Raw genomic sequence first — 13469 nt, 5'->3', positions numbered from 1 at the left:
TGCTGAATACATATCTCATCCAGCACTACTCCCTCCTTCTTTCTGAAACATCCTTTTCTCCCCCTGTGTGACCACCACTGAGACCAGCAAAGGCAAGTGCCTGAGTAAAACTCTGCCATGTGATAGTGTTTCAAACAGCGTAGGGATGGGGAGTGTGAGGTGGGGGCTCTGCTCCTGAAGGCATGTTGCCAGTGTGGGATGCCTAAGATCGGCAAGGCTGATAATTCCCAGGCATAGTGGGCAATAACCCAGATGTTAGGATGTAATATCCCAGCTGTGGATGGACAGAGCTGAGGTACCAGCCAAATGGACCTAGGTCTGAGCTCATCCTACTCGTCCCCATGCTGTCCCACCATATGGAAGCAATCGCACAGCCCTTTTAGGACCAGGAATAGACTCTCTTTAGGGGCCACTTACAGTTAAGTGGAATTGTTTTATTGGCCGCTGAGATAGAAATGTGCCCAAGATAAACACTTGGGATGACTTGGCTGGGGCCTGTTATACATCGCTCCTCCACTCCCTCTGTTCCTGTCCTTTTGAAAGGGGTTGATATTTATAGGGCTGCGTCTGTGGTATTCCATGTTAATTCAGGTCCCTGAGATGTGCTTTGATCCCCCCCGGATTGGGTGGCAACGTGGGTTGTGACCCCGTAGTGAGGAGGAGGGGCCCGGGTGGCAGGGGAGTCGTACCGGGGGCTGTTTGAAGCAGTGCCGGCTGGGGCAGCCGAAAGAGCTGGGCAATCAAAGAGGCTTGAGTCAGATTATGGTTCTGCACTTTAATTACAGTCAGCCCTACACAACCGCTCTGCTGTTTGTTTTTACAGCTTTGGCCTATCACCGCGTGGCCTCACAGGGAACACGAACCCGTAGAAACATATCAAGCTGCTCTCTCTCACTCCCTCTGTGACACAGGGCAGAAGAATTGAATCATGTGGGGGGCCTGCCCTTGATTCGAGAGATTGCTCTTATGCAGTGCAATTTCGTTTGCTGCAGAAATGGATATATCACCCAGCTGGTTAAATTAGCACTTGGAAGAATACACCAACTTATAGTGAGCATAACTCAATAGATGCTGGCCATATATACTGCGTGTATTCATAATTCGCTGATGAGTGAGCTATGTGGTTTGCATCATTACTCACTGCTGCCTGCTGTCTCTCTTGCAGTATGCCAAGTGTCCTGCCTCCCCACACTCAGTCTGGGAGCCTGTGATGAGTGGGACTGTCACAGCCAGGGACATCTGGCTGCTTGCTGACGTCCCCCTCTCTCTCCCTTTCTCGCCAGGAGCCTCCTTGGTGTGGCTTGCCTGTCAGTAGAGATGTGCTAATGTGCTCCAACAGAGATAGGCTGTATAGTGTACACCCCTTGTCCCACTTTCATGAACTCTGCAGACATGATAGGATGCCAGAACGAGGCAGGGGCAGGTAAACAGAGCAGAGTGCGGTGAGGCTTCACACACACACACACACACAGTTTTCACCTAAATGCTATCCTGTCTCTGTTTTTGTACCCTACCCAGGGAGGCCAGCAACAGAACCAAATCCACGCAGTGGCACAGCCCCAGCGCTCATCTGAGACTCAGAAGAATCAACTTAAGAGCCAGTGCTGGACAGGGGTGTTTGGTATCACCTTGGTGGAGGGACAGGACATGCCACGGTACGGCCAAGGAGACATCTATGTCCGCTTCCGGCTGGCTGATCAGAAATACAAGAGCAAGGTTAGTCTTGTTCTTTTTCAAAAGTAGTTCTCCTTCCTTCTTTTTCTACTTTTCTTTTTATTCTGTTTTGATCTTCTTTCTTTCTTTCTTACATCTCCTCTGGTCTCACTGTTTCTGATTCATCTAAGCATCTCCACCCTCCCCCTATCGTTTTCGTTCCCTCTTCTCCCTCTCAGCAGGTGTCTGTCTGTGACTCACCTCCACCTTGGCTCACTGGGCCATGGAAGAGACAGCTCATTAGACTGGGCGTAGCTGCCAGTTGCTTCTCCCAGTGCTTCAGGTGTTGGGCTTCACTGCTTTCATTTGCATACCCAGCATGCCCTGTTCATCTATCTCTACTTGTTGCCCCCCCCCCCCTCCTGATGATTCCACAGTGCACTTGTCTTGTGTTGCCGTGTCATTTCTTTGTAAACCTCTCTGCTTTCCCCTCTGCTTGTTTGTTTGTTGAACAAAGCTGATTCTAATTGGAAGCTGTCAGTGTTTACAATCCCAGAGTGGCTACTGAGGTGTACACATACAGGCACGTGCACGCACGCACACACACACACACACACACACACACACACACACGAAAACAAAAAAAATTCACATCCAAATATACTCACTCAAATCCAACCTCTTTCTCCTATCCTGCTTCGTTCTAGTTGGATTGAATAAAGACTTAATCCACCTGTCATGTAGTGGCTGCTTGCTTTGACAATGCATTAAACCTGACATTGCATCGGTGTGTGTGTGTGTGTGAGAGAGAGAGAGAGAGAGAGAGAGAGAGAGAGAGAGAGAGAGAGAGAGAGAGAGAGAGAGAGAGAGAGAGAGAGAGAGAGAGAGAGAGAGAGAGAGAGAGAGAGAGAGAGAGAGAGGGAGAGGGAGAGGGAGAGAGAGAGGGAGAGAGAGAGAGAGTCCATGTTACTGTATGAGGCTGAAACTGTGCCTTCACCTCTGTCAGAACCTATGCATTCAAGCCAACCCCCAGTGGAGAGAGCAGTTTGACTTTAATCAGTTTGAAGAGAACCAGGAGCCTCTGCAGGTGGAGGTGTTCTCTAACCGAGGAAAGAAGTGTGAGGAATCATGGGGAATGTGAGTATTTCCTGCAGTGTTGTGTGAATTTCCCCTTCCATTTGATCTTTCACAGGCCTAGTGGGCCTGATGTCTTCCCTATGTGTCTCAGGGTTGAGGTTGACCTGTCGAGACTACCGGTTAATGAGAGGCAGCTCTACACCCGTGTACTAGACCCAGGGAAGGGCAGGCTGGTGTTTCTGGTCACCCTGAAGCCCTGCTGGGGTGTGTCCATCTCTGACATCCACTCTGCTCCTTTGGAGCAGCCTGATGAGAGGGACATGATCATGGGAAAATTTGTAAGTTACTTAGTACTTATCATAATCATATGGAAGTGCCTGCGCTCAGTTCCCACATATTAATGTAATATCCCATTGTGTACTGATCAGTTTTAGTTTGCAAAATTGGAGGAAAATTATTACTAATTGTTGATTTCACAAAGTAGCAGTAGCGCATTATTTTGATAATAACACTGTAATTTTGTGACATTTTTAATGTTAAGCATACAATTTAATCTAGCAGACCATAATATAAAGCATTTTGGAAATTTAAAAATAGATAACTTGGTGATATTCATTTTTGTAGAGCTTGAAAAATTCTCATAAGTGTGTGAGGGAGATTGGATTCCTTCAGGTCAAGGTTATAAAGGCAGCAGACCTTCCAGCGGCAGATCTCAATGGTAATCTATAACAATACTTCACTGCTCCAAATGTCTTCCTCATGGTCTGGGCCTTCCTCTTTTACATAGCACTAACACGGCTTTCTCATTTTTAGGAAAAAGCGACCCCTACTGTGTTATTGAGCTTGGTAACAGTAAACTTCAAACTCAGACCATTTACAAGACTCTAAATCCAGAGTGGAATAAGGTCTTTACATTGTGAGTAAGATGATGGCATGTATGTTCCTTTTCCCTTATTTTACAAGAGTCTGTGAATTATTTTATTTTCCTAATGTATTGCAGCCCAATAAAGGACATCCATGATGTGATAGAGCTGACTGTCCTCGATGAGAACGGAGACAAAGCCCCAAACTTTTTGGGGAAAGTGATGGTCCCATTACTGAGTGTGAGTTTGTTTATGATCTTCCAGTTGATCCCCATGGTGGTAGAATTTAATTTGGCTAAGTTTATCGAATAGGGTGGCACGGTGGCGAAGTGGTTAGCGTGGTCACCTCACAGCAAGAAGGTCCTGGGTTTGAGCCCCAGGGTAGTCCAACCTTGGGGGTCATCCCAGATCGTCCTCTGTGTGGAGTTTGCATGTTCTCCACATGTCTGCATGGGTTTCCTCCGAGTGCGCCGGTTTCCTCCCACAGTTCAAAGACATGTAGGTCTGGTGAACGGCCGTACTAGATTGTCCCTAGGTGTGAATGTGTCGGACCTGTGATGGACTGGTGGCCTGTTCAGGGTGTTTCCCCGCCTGCTGCCCAATGACTGCTGGGATAGGCTCCAGCATCCCTGTGACCCCAATTGGGATAAGCGGTTTGGATAATGGATGGATGGAAGTTTATCAAATATACACATTATAATATGCATTTATTTGATGATTAGAGACATTTAAGGATGTATTTTACTGTACTATTGGAAAAGGTTCAGAATGGTCAGCAGACGTGTATGTTCTTGAAGAAAGAAGACTTGGGAAGGTTGTCCAAAGGGACCATCACGCTGGAACTGGAGGTTATCTATAACAAAGTGAGTAAGCAAGTCTGTATTAAACTAATCGTGTCTAAGGTTGTAAGAAAGGTATACAGTTATTTGCTCTGCAGGCTAAAGTGCATCCTTTTTTCTTTGTTTTTGTTTTTGTTTTTTCTTCACATTTTCTCCCCCAGGTCAGAGCAGGTGTCAGAACCTTCCAACCAAAGGAAACCAAATTCACGGAGGACAACCTTAAATTTTCCAAAAAGGTTATTTCACTTGACATCGCACAGCTATTCTGTACATAATGTCCACACAGTTAATGGAAAGCAGGGAACAAGAAAATGCCAGAGTGTGCCCTCACATCACACAAATGAAGCGTCCACAACAAAGCTACGCGTGGTTATAGATTAATTGGTCATAGTCACACTGATTATTTTAATTGGCTTTAAACATCAAGCTACACAGCAGAAAATAAGGGCTTGTAAAGCTGAATCAGGCTGATTGTAAAGTCATGAACATTATGTCCAGCATCAAAAGATACTAACTGGCATTTTGTTCTGATTATTTCCCATTAGGTTCTTGCCCAGAATATATATCGGGTACGCAAAATCAGCACAGCAGTGCTGTACACGTTACAGTACATTAAAAGCTGTTTTCAATGGGAGAGCACGCAACAGAGTCTAATAGCCTTTCTGGTAAGTCGTTGCCTCACGTTAATGAACTCGCTTTAAGCCTTGGGGCGAAGAAGTTTTGTCCCATTTCACTGCAGTCCAATTTTAACTTTCATTTTATGTGAATTAGACGGTGAAGAGTATCTGTGGCTCAGCCATTTTCTCTCTCTGCTCCTCCTTTTCCTCGGAAAATCGATGACTACCTTTTGTTTTCATCCCGTGTGTATGTGATGGATGTGCCTTATCCTTTAAATCAAACCCCACTTGGCTTTCTTTCAGTTCTGGTGACATTAGTGTGTATTTGAAAGGCCGGGGCTGGGGCGTTTGTACATCTGACTTCTTAGCAAAGCCTCCTAACTCGGGGGACGGTGTAAGGAGGATCAGAGTCTCAGCTTCCTTGGGTGGAGGAGTGACAGTCTGCCTCTGAGATTTGAACCTTGTTTAAATGTCTCTGTTTAGCTGTTTTTAATGAGGGTATGTGATCTAAGGCCCTAAGCCAAAATAATCTTTATTTCACCCTGCCAATCCCCATCCTTAGAGCACATGTAATGTCATGATTAAGAGCATACACTTGCCATGAAAGCCCTGGCAGCGCCACGTCAGGGTGAGGAAGCGGTCACAGACAGGGTGTGTGAAGAACTCCTCTTTCACCGCCTTTCTTCTGTCTGCCTGCTCTGTCTCAGGATGACATGCAATTCATACCTGGTGTATTTCATAAGCCCTTCTCACTGATCCTAAGGTGCAAATCCCCCCAAGCAATGGCCAGGCTCAATGTATTACAGCCTTTGGAACAGCCAGGCGCACAGACGGGCAAGAAGGACACACAGACAGGGAGGCAGAGAACAATGCATGAGATTGTAGAAGGATAGAGTGGGAGGCAGACTGCTATCTGGGAAAGAAAGTTGGAGCACAGAAAGAGGGGAGGGAGAGAGAGAGCTCGACCGTCAGGTAGATTGCAATGCATAGCAGCAGATAGCGAGCGACTCGGAGGCAGGCAGGTAGGGAGGTAGGGATGTGGGCTGGAGAGCAGGAGGATAGGCAGGCTGACAGGTGACAGGTCAGCGGGACGGGGCCATCTTCTGGTCCCCACCTATAATTAGATCCTCCGCAGGCGACGGGAGTGTGAGGTGGCACACCCTAATCTTTCATTTCCACTTCCACTTCACCTGCTGTTTGGGAGCACAGCGCACAAATAGAGATCTCAGAAGGATGGGAGAGGACCAACTCTAACACCCGCAATTTTCATTGTGATCATCATTACGGTTATAGCTTAACGCTGCTCATTGATAAAAACCTCAAGTTTGTTTTATGACATGCGTGTCTTTTATGGATGATGCAAGTTTTGTTGTTGTCTTTTTTTTTTTTGTCTTTGTCTCTTTTCAGACAACACGGCATTGCACTGGGTGTTATTTTTAAAAGCAGACAGTAACATTGTAGTTTCAGTGTGCCTTTGTCTGAGAACAGGTGGGCATTGACTAGCGTTAAGTGTCAAAGGCACACAGTGAAAACTGCCCACAAAGAATGAATCAGCCACCATGTGTCTCACCCACTCGTCAGCAGGCTGAGAGATTGACGAGAGGATCTAATTTGCAATGATTTATGTCATCCTCAAATAGGGATAGCATGGGAAAAAACACATAAATCACATTGGAATATCACCTCTGATTGATAGTAAAAGGAAAGGTCTTGAACTAGAGTAAAAACAGGCCGATGTGTGAAAAGAAAGGGCAGCGACAAAGCAGTGAATGTCCTTACAAGCTTTGTGCCACACTGCAATGCTCACAGATGCCCCTGGCCGCTACCAGGCCGGCCGTGGTACCGCCACTCCTCCTCCTCCTCCAAGTTATCATTTGCAATTAAGTTAATTTTTGGAGCTGTCTGGAGGGGCACGCCACCTCATGCCTTAACGAAGGCAGCTCCCACTTCTATATTTATATCTTTAGGCAGTGGTAATAAGGTAACTGATTCAGACATTGACAGATGGCCTCTGCTTGCTTCTGAGATGTGCATAATTATACCAGAAGTGCCTGTTCTTTTCCATAGTGGCAGACAGTGCAAGGCTTCTCAGGGTGCACCGCTAGGAACTGCTTCAGTGGTGGGTCTAGCTTTAATATACATTATAATACATTATTTAGTAAGCAGACAGACCCTCACGGTTTACACCATATACACCCTGTAATGCATTACCACTGCTGTGGTTTCTACAGGGACTACGGGATGCTTCTGTAGTGCTTTACCAGGAATACTCAGCCATTATATTACTCAGTTCCATAGGCCAGTTCTCTGACCTCCCAGCAGCATGCAATCTGCACTTCTTCCCTGTTTATGTAGATTCATGTGTGCATTATGAAGTTCTTGTTGCTACATGCTTCGTAAAGAATTCAAATTATGCGTGAGTGATCATTGACCCGTTGCATGTTAATTTGGTAGTCAAGAATGTAGTCTTTAAAGAAGAATAAAGTAGAAACTTCTTGCAGTCTCACAGCGAGACAACTTTCCCCTGATGTGGAAAGATAAATGGTTTGTGCAGGGACGAGTTCCAAATTGATGGCTCATTTACTGTACGAGAGGAAATTCTGCACAAAAAAAAGGAGACATCCAGGATCGTCATTGTTTGCAGGTGCTGGAGGTCACCTGGTTTGATTGTGCAATCTCCTCAGCAGGCAGAGTCGGCACCGTTTGAATTTGCATTCGATTTTTTCACACATGGATTGCAGTCGAACATCACACTTTTCTAATTAGCTGACGTTAAAAAGAATTCCTCCTACGTATTCGAGCAAACTTCTGGCAAATCCTCACAAACATCGTCATCAGTGAACAGAAATTAAAACAAGAAATTCTGTCTTTTCAGTTGTTGTTTTTTGCTTGTTTATGCCACAGTAATGAGCCTAGGATCTGCGCTTTTTAGGAGTTTGACAACGGCATGCTCCTCTCTCCGAGAAAGAGTGTGACAGAAAAAAAAAATCTTCATTAAAAAAAAAGTACAGCCTTTAGATGTGCTTTTCCCTAAGACTGAACTAGATGAATGTGCTATACATCAGCAGTGACTGCAGAGGGGTCACCCAGAGTTCTTTGCTGCAGACCGGGATGAGGTCTGTAGATGGAGCTACAGCACTGCTGGAAATGTGCATTGGTGGTGCTGAAGGAGATCACTTACTTTCTCCTTACAGGAATCTTTTCATGGGAACAACTTGGACTGAAATCCTCCATTCGGTGCGCTAGAGCGAGCAACACAAGCCCCCACCACCACCACACACACATACACACATATATACACACACACACACACCAGAAAAGGGAGAGAAAAAAACCGCTAAATGAGCATGTATTAGCCAGCCAAATTAATCTGTTTCAGAGGTTTAAAGTTGAGAACAATTTTGATTTAGATGAAATGGATGAAAGTTTCCAAAAAAAAAAAAAAAGAGAGAGAGAAAAGGGATCATTTACACTTGAAAGCTGATTTTGAGCTTTGCTGTCATTAGAGCGCTTTAAGTATTTAAGTAGAATTAATATTTTAACATATGAGGTGCCTCATCTGTCAGGAGTTAGACAAGAAAGAAACCTGTATACCTAACGCGAGTATTTGAACCGTTTTCTTTTTGACACTGCCAGGTAACAACCGGTTTAGACATCCTTTGACAGCCTGTGAAATGCTGATTGCCTCACATCACAGACTGTAAAGATGGCATTTGATGAATGTTTGATGCGGTGCAGCTGTAAACACAGTTGGCAGCTGCATCGACTGGTTTTTTTTAGGGGGGGGGGCTGATAGAATCATCGCCTCCCCCAGATGAGAGCAGGACAGGGTCAGATCTGGCTCTAGAGGTCCTCGGAGACCACCTGTGTGGAGCCGCGGTAGTTGTGGGCCATTAATACAGAATACCAGCATGGCCAAGATCAAAGCCCTAATCAGAGTTGTCATAATTGTTCTTGTTAACAATGTCTGAGGAAATAAATGGCATGTTCAGTGAGTCTCGGATCTGCCCTTTTACTGTTTACTGAAATGCAGCATGGTCATGTGCAAGACCAGTGAGACTGGTGTGTGTGTGTGTGTGTGTGTTTGTGTGTGTGTGTGTGTGTGTGTGTGTGTGCGTGCATGCATGCGTTTGTCTGTGAATTCTCTTCCTTGTTTCTGCTTTGCATCTGTTTTCTCTCTGTTTGAAAAAGTCGGAGGCCTTAAAGGAGTGGGTCTCTGCAGTCTCCCGGGGGTTGTACTCTTCGATTCCATGGCTGTGGGAGTTCTCACAGAGTATGTGGTGGGAACGTGTCCAGGAGGGGGGGGGGGGTGATGGCAGTGATGGTGATGGATTTTAAAATGCTCTGAGATCTATCAATTATTAAACAATAGGATATCAGTACCGGTAAACTACTCGGCGATGCCTTCAGATTTGACATGGTATTATTATTATTGAGTGTCCCTGAATGGCTATGTGTCAGTGGAGCTGTTGAGGCTAGCTGAATGTAGAGCATGTGACCTTAACGCATGTTGTCTTGTTAGTGAGAGTAACACCAACACTCCTTTCTTGCCTCTCACCCCATTAGAGTCGTAACATCAATCACATTTCTGAATATTTAGATGTTAGAGGACATATATTTCAAATATAGGGACGCATTTGTTTTATTTTTAGTCCTTCCTGATTCATTTGACTTGTTTTTCTATTATTTGCATACCTGTTGTTATTCATTTCTGTTCAGTCTCAAAAAGCAGCACGAGATCATTTCTAATTATGGAAGAGTAGAGTGGCTGTAAATGAATAACAGCCTACTGTGCCAAATAACTGCGTCACCACTTCAGCAACACAGTTTTATCTGTGCCTCTGCTGCACCGCGTTTCGTATTGGACTTATTTTCAGCCGAGATGAAGTGCGCTCGATGTTTAACCCCACTGTGTGTGCCTTATTATAATGACTGCCTCTAACATGCTTGCCACCTTCCTAGTCACAGAGGACACCTCTCCCCAGGCAGTTGAGCCCCGCGACCTGGCCGCCCCTGTGTGTGAATGTTCTGGAGCCGGCCTCGGCCCCTGCACGTTAACATGTGTGTGAGTGGAGCTGACGGGGAGGGAGAATCAACGCCACTCCCTCCCCACCTCCTCAGGGGAGAAGGCTCGCATGGCAGATCTGTCACCCAGAAGGTCGCTCAGTGTTAACGCTCCCGACACGGATTAAACACTGGTGGCCAGTGCCGGAGCGCAGGGTCAGAGTAGCCACCACTGACAGCCACCACAGGCCCCCGCTGACCACCCTGCACCCGGCCCTGTGCCGGGGCTGCTCTGGTCCTGGCATGTGTCAGAAAGGCAGGGAGACACCAGCCAGAACTGGCCTTGTGCACAAATGCTAATGATCTGCCTTGCATGGCTGCTCTTCCTCTCCGAGTCTTGATGACGAGCCCTCTGTTGCAGGCTACAGTATATGGCGCATGCATCCCCAAAAACTATTGTTTTCTTCTTCTTATTATTATTTTATGATCGTTATCATTACTATTGTAACTATTATTATTTCAATGGTTAACCCTCTGTTTACTAGAATAATTAGTGAGCCTACAATTCAGTCAAATTAAAGTGTAAGTGCTCTGTATTGCACATTTATTTTATGATTTGTTTTGAAATTAGCTCAGGAATGCACACGTTTATGACTTATTTAGGTATGATTGCATAAAAAAAGTCATTTTTTCCTTATTCCTGTTGCTTTTTTATTTTTCATTAAATCATGAAGCAAGTGATGACAGTCTAATAAGCAATTAACATCTAAGCAGTTAAGTAGCTAAATAAGTGAGTATCTGTGATAGCATATCTTTGATCGTTTTTGAAAATGTGTTGTAAATTGTGTTATACAGTAGAGCTGCTACTGCTGATGTAGACCTGCTCAAGAGGAAGATGAGATTCCCCATTTCATCGCTCTCACCAGAGTACAGCCTCTCTTGTCACTCTCTCTCTCGCTCTCTTACCCTCCCTCGCTCTTTATCTATCTATCCTGACCTCTCTCTCTCTCTCTCTCTCTCTCTCTCTCTCTCTCTCTCTCTCTCTCTCTCTCTCTCTCTCTCTCTCGCTCTCTCTTGCTCGCTCGCTCTCTTTCTCTCCCTCTCTCCCAAGTCGATAAGACTTGAGCTGAGCGTATGTGAAATATTTATTCAGCGTTAGCTGTGAGCGCCGCGGCTGCCCACACACACTCTACCTGCCCCGAAGAGAAATTTTATCTGTGCTTCCTCTGCCTGCGACACCCCCTGAAAGCCTGTCCCCACAATGGCCCGAGCTCACCACAAATTACATGTCTCATTGCTTTGCATTTACAGCTACTTTAAAGCCTGCCGCTCCCGTCCCTAACATAAGCCCTCAGCCAGACTCTGTTCTTGCCCAAATGGAAAAAAAAAAAAAAGGCCTGCGTGAGCTGAGCTGCCACTGGGGCCTTTGATTCATTATTAATCTTTTTTTTTTGTATTTTAATTGAGGAAGTAATGCAGATTAATTTTACTGCCCTTGATTTCACCCAGAAAAAGTACTTAGATATCAGAGCCCAGATGATGAAAGGTTTTGTAACCCTGTTTGTTAATATTTCCATGTTTATTCTTAAACATGTTGTCTGCATATTTGGCATGCATGCGTGCACAAACATGGATTCTCTTTTGATATATCTCCCTGTTGCTGTCTTTTCTCTCTCTCTCTCTCTCTCTCTCCTCTCTCTCTCTCTCTCTCTCTCTCTCTCTCTCTCTCTCTCTCTCTCTCTCTCTCTCTCTCTCTCTCTCTCTGTCTCACACACACACACACACACACACACCCTCTGATCAACATACATACACACGCCCTTTGGGCTGTAGTCAGCCTTGTTAAACTCTCTCAGTACATGTTCATATAATTTGGCATACATCCGCAGCCCTCGTGACTGACCCTCATAATGCTAGCTGCGATCTCCCCACTTAGCTTAGGCTCTGAGAGTAGTGTGGCTGAGGAGAAACAAGGTAGATCCAAGCAGCTTGAAATTCACCTCTGTTTTCAGGGCAATGGAGAGTTTTAAGAGATACAGTTATTTCTAAAAAAAAAAAAAAACAACAACAACAAAAAAACCACAGGAGGAAGTGTCATAATCTCCACGCTGTTTCATGTTGTTCAGTTGCAATATTATCATATGGCTGGCATGCTATAGAATTACACCGGTTGTCTCTTCTACAGTATTACATCTATTATACCACTGCAGTGCCTATATTTACAGTCTCTCGTCTGCCGTAGTGCATGAGTAGGGTGTTTGGCAGCACTTTAGTCTGGTGCAAAGTCTGCCAGTCAGTGGTTTGGGTCGGTAGATGGGGCCACCCCCTCCTCTATTAATCAATTTGCAGGATGGTAGAAACTCTTAGTGAGGGTGTCTTTGTCCTTTTGTTCCCGCTGCGATCTCCTCTCCCCCCCCCCCATGGGAGAGTGTGGGTGGTGGGACCTGCCATGCTTGCTCAGCTTTCAGCTATTTTATTCACACTTTTAATTGCTGAGTGCTTTATTATTAGGTGCTGGATTCTGCCGGCCAGAGGATCTGCATGAGAAGGCGCCGAATGCATTTAGTGGAATCATATTAATGGCACTATAAAACAAATCTGTCAGGCTGTTCTTAACCCGGCTGGCAGAATTGCTCTGCCCAGGGTTGCCCCTTCTCCAGGCGCTTACAGGTGGCTGAGGAGAGTGCATCTCCATCACCTACTCCACCGCGCGCTAATAGTTTTATTAATTCATTCTTCTCGTGCCCCTCCCCTACCCCACCCCCGTACACCCCGTGCATAATCATACAGACATTTTTTAGCTAAACGGTGTTTGTCAAGGGAGGTTTCCTGCATTAGAGACACTCCTCCCAGACATACATACCAACACTTGTTCAGTTACAAGTCGTTCATTATCCAATTCTGCTGCGTGTAAACCTGAATACCCAGGTAGATCATTAATTATTAGCCGCGCTGCTTTTTTTGTTTGTTGCTTAGTGTCCCCTCGCTTAAATAAATGACTGCTTCGCCACCCAAGTAACATATTAGCTTTGTAGTGTTTAAAGGTTTAAGGTTTTCCTTGTCATGCATAATTTGTCAAGCAATGAAAAAGATTTTTTTTTTTTTGCCTCACAAGACAGAAACGGAGCCTTTACTTTGAGGCCAATTAAAATGTGGATTATTTTCTGTATAAATTTACACTTAAGTCTGACAGGTTGCACTTTGTCCACCACGTCCTTTAATCACTCAGCAGCTTGCTAATAAAACATAAACCACTTAGCGGGGATCTAGACTCGTCTCCATTTCACAGGAGTGCTGGAGAATGTGAGGAGACCGGGGGGGGGGGGGGGGGAGCAAAGCTCTGCCTCCACTCATTACTGAGGGATATCCGACGGGGGAAAAAGTCTCATTCTGTGCCCACCTGAGTGAAGGGATCG

General features: G+C 45.4%; 1 protein-coding gene across 1 annotated transcript in view; it reads left to right on the top strand.

The window, feature by feature from the left end:
- The window catches only part of mctp2a (multiple C2 domains, transmembrane 2a), a 36110-nt gene that overhangs the window by 7763 nt on the left and 14878 nt on the right, over window positions 1-13469 (top strand). Inside the window, exons 9-17 of the mRNA XM_056282486.1 lie at window positions 1519-1716; window positions 2660-2790; window positions 2882-3068; window positions 3355-3448; window positions 3544-3646; window positions 3731-3833; window positions 4355-4456; window positions 4594-4668; window positions 4978-5097. Of these exons, the coding sequence (XP_056138461.1) occupies window positions 1519-1716; window positions 2660-2790; window positions 2882-3068; window positions 3355-3448; window positions 3544-3646; window positions 3731-3833; window positions 4355-4456; window positions 4594-4668; window positions 4978-5097 (1113 nt within the window). The remainder of the gene's footprint in view (window positions 1-1518; window positions 1717-2659; window positions 2791-2881; window positions 3069-3354; window positions 3449-3543; window positions 3647-3730; window positions 3834-4354; window positions 4457-4593; window positions 4669-4977; window positions 5098-13469) is intronic.

The sequence above is a fragment of the Lampris incognitus genome, chromosome 6 (assembly GCF_029633865.1).
Source record: "Lampris incognitus isolate fLamInc1 chromosome 6, fLamInc1.hap2, whole genome shotgun sequence".
In the NCBI taxonomy this organism is placed as follows: Eukaryota; Metazoa; Chordata; class Actinopteri; order Lampriformes; family Lampridae; genus Lampris; species Lampris incognitus.
Note: the sequence above shows the minus strand (reverse complement) of the source record. Positions and strands in the feature narration are given on the sequence as shown.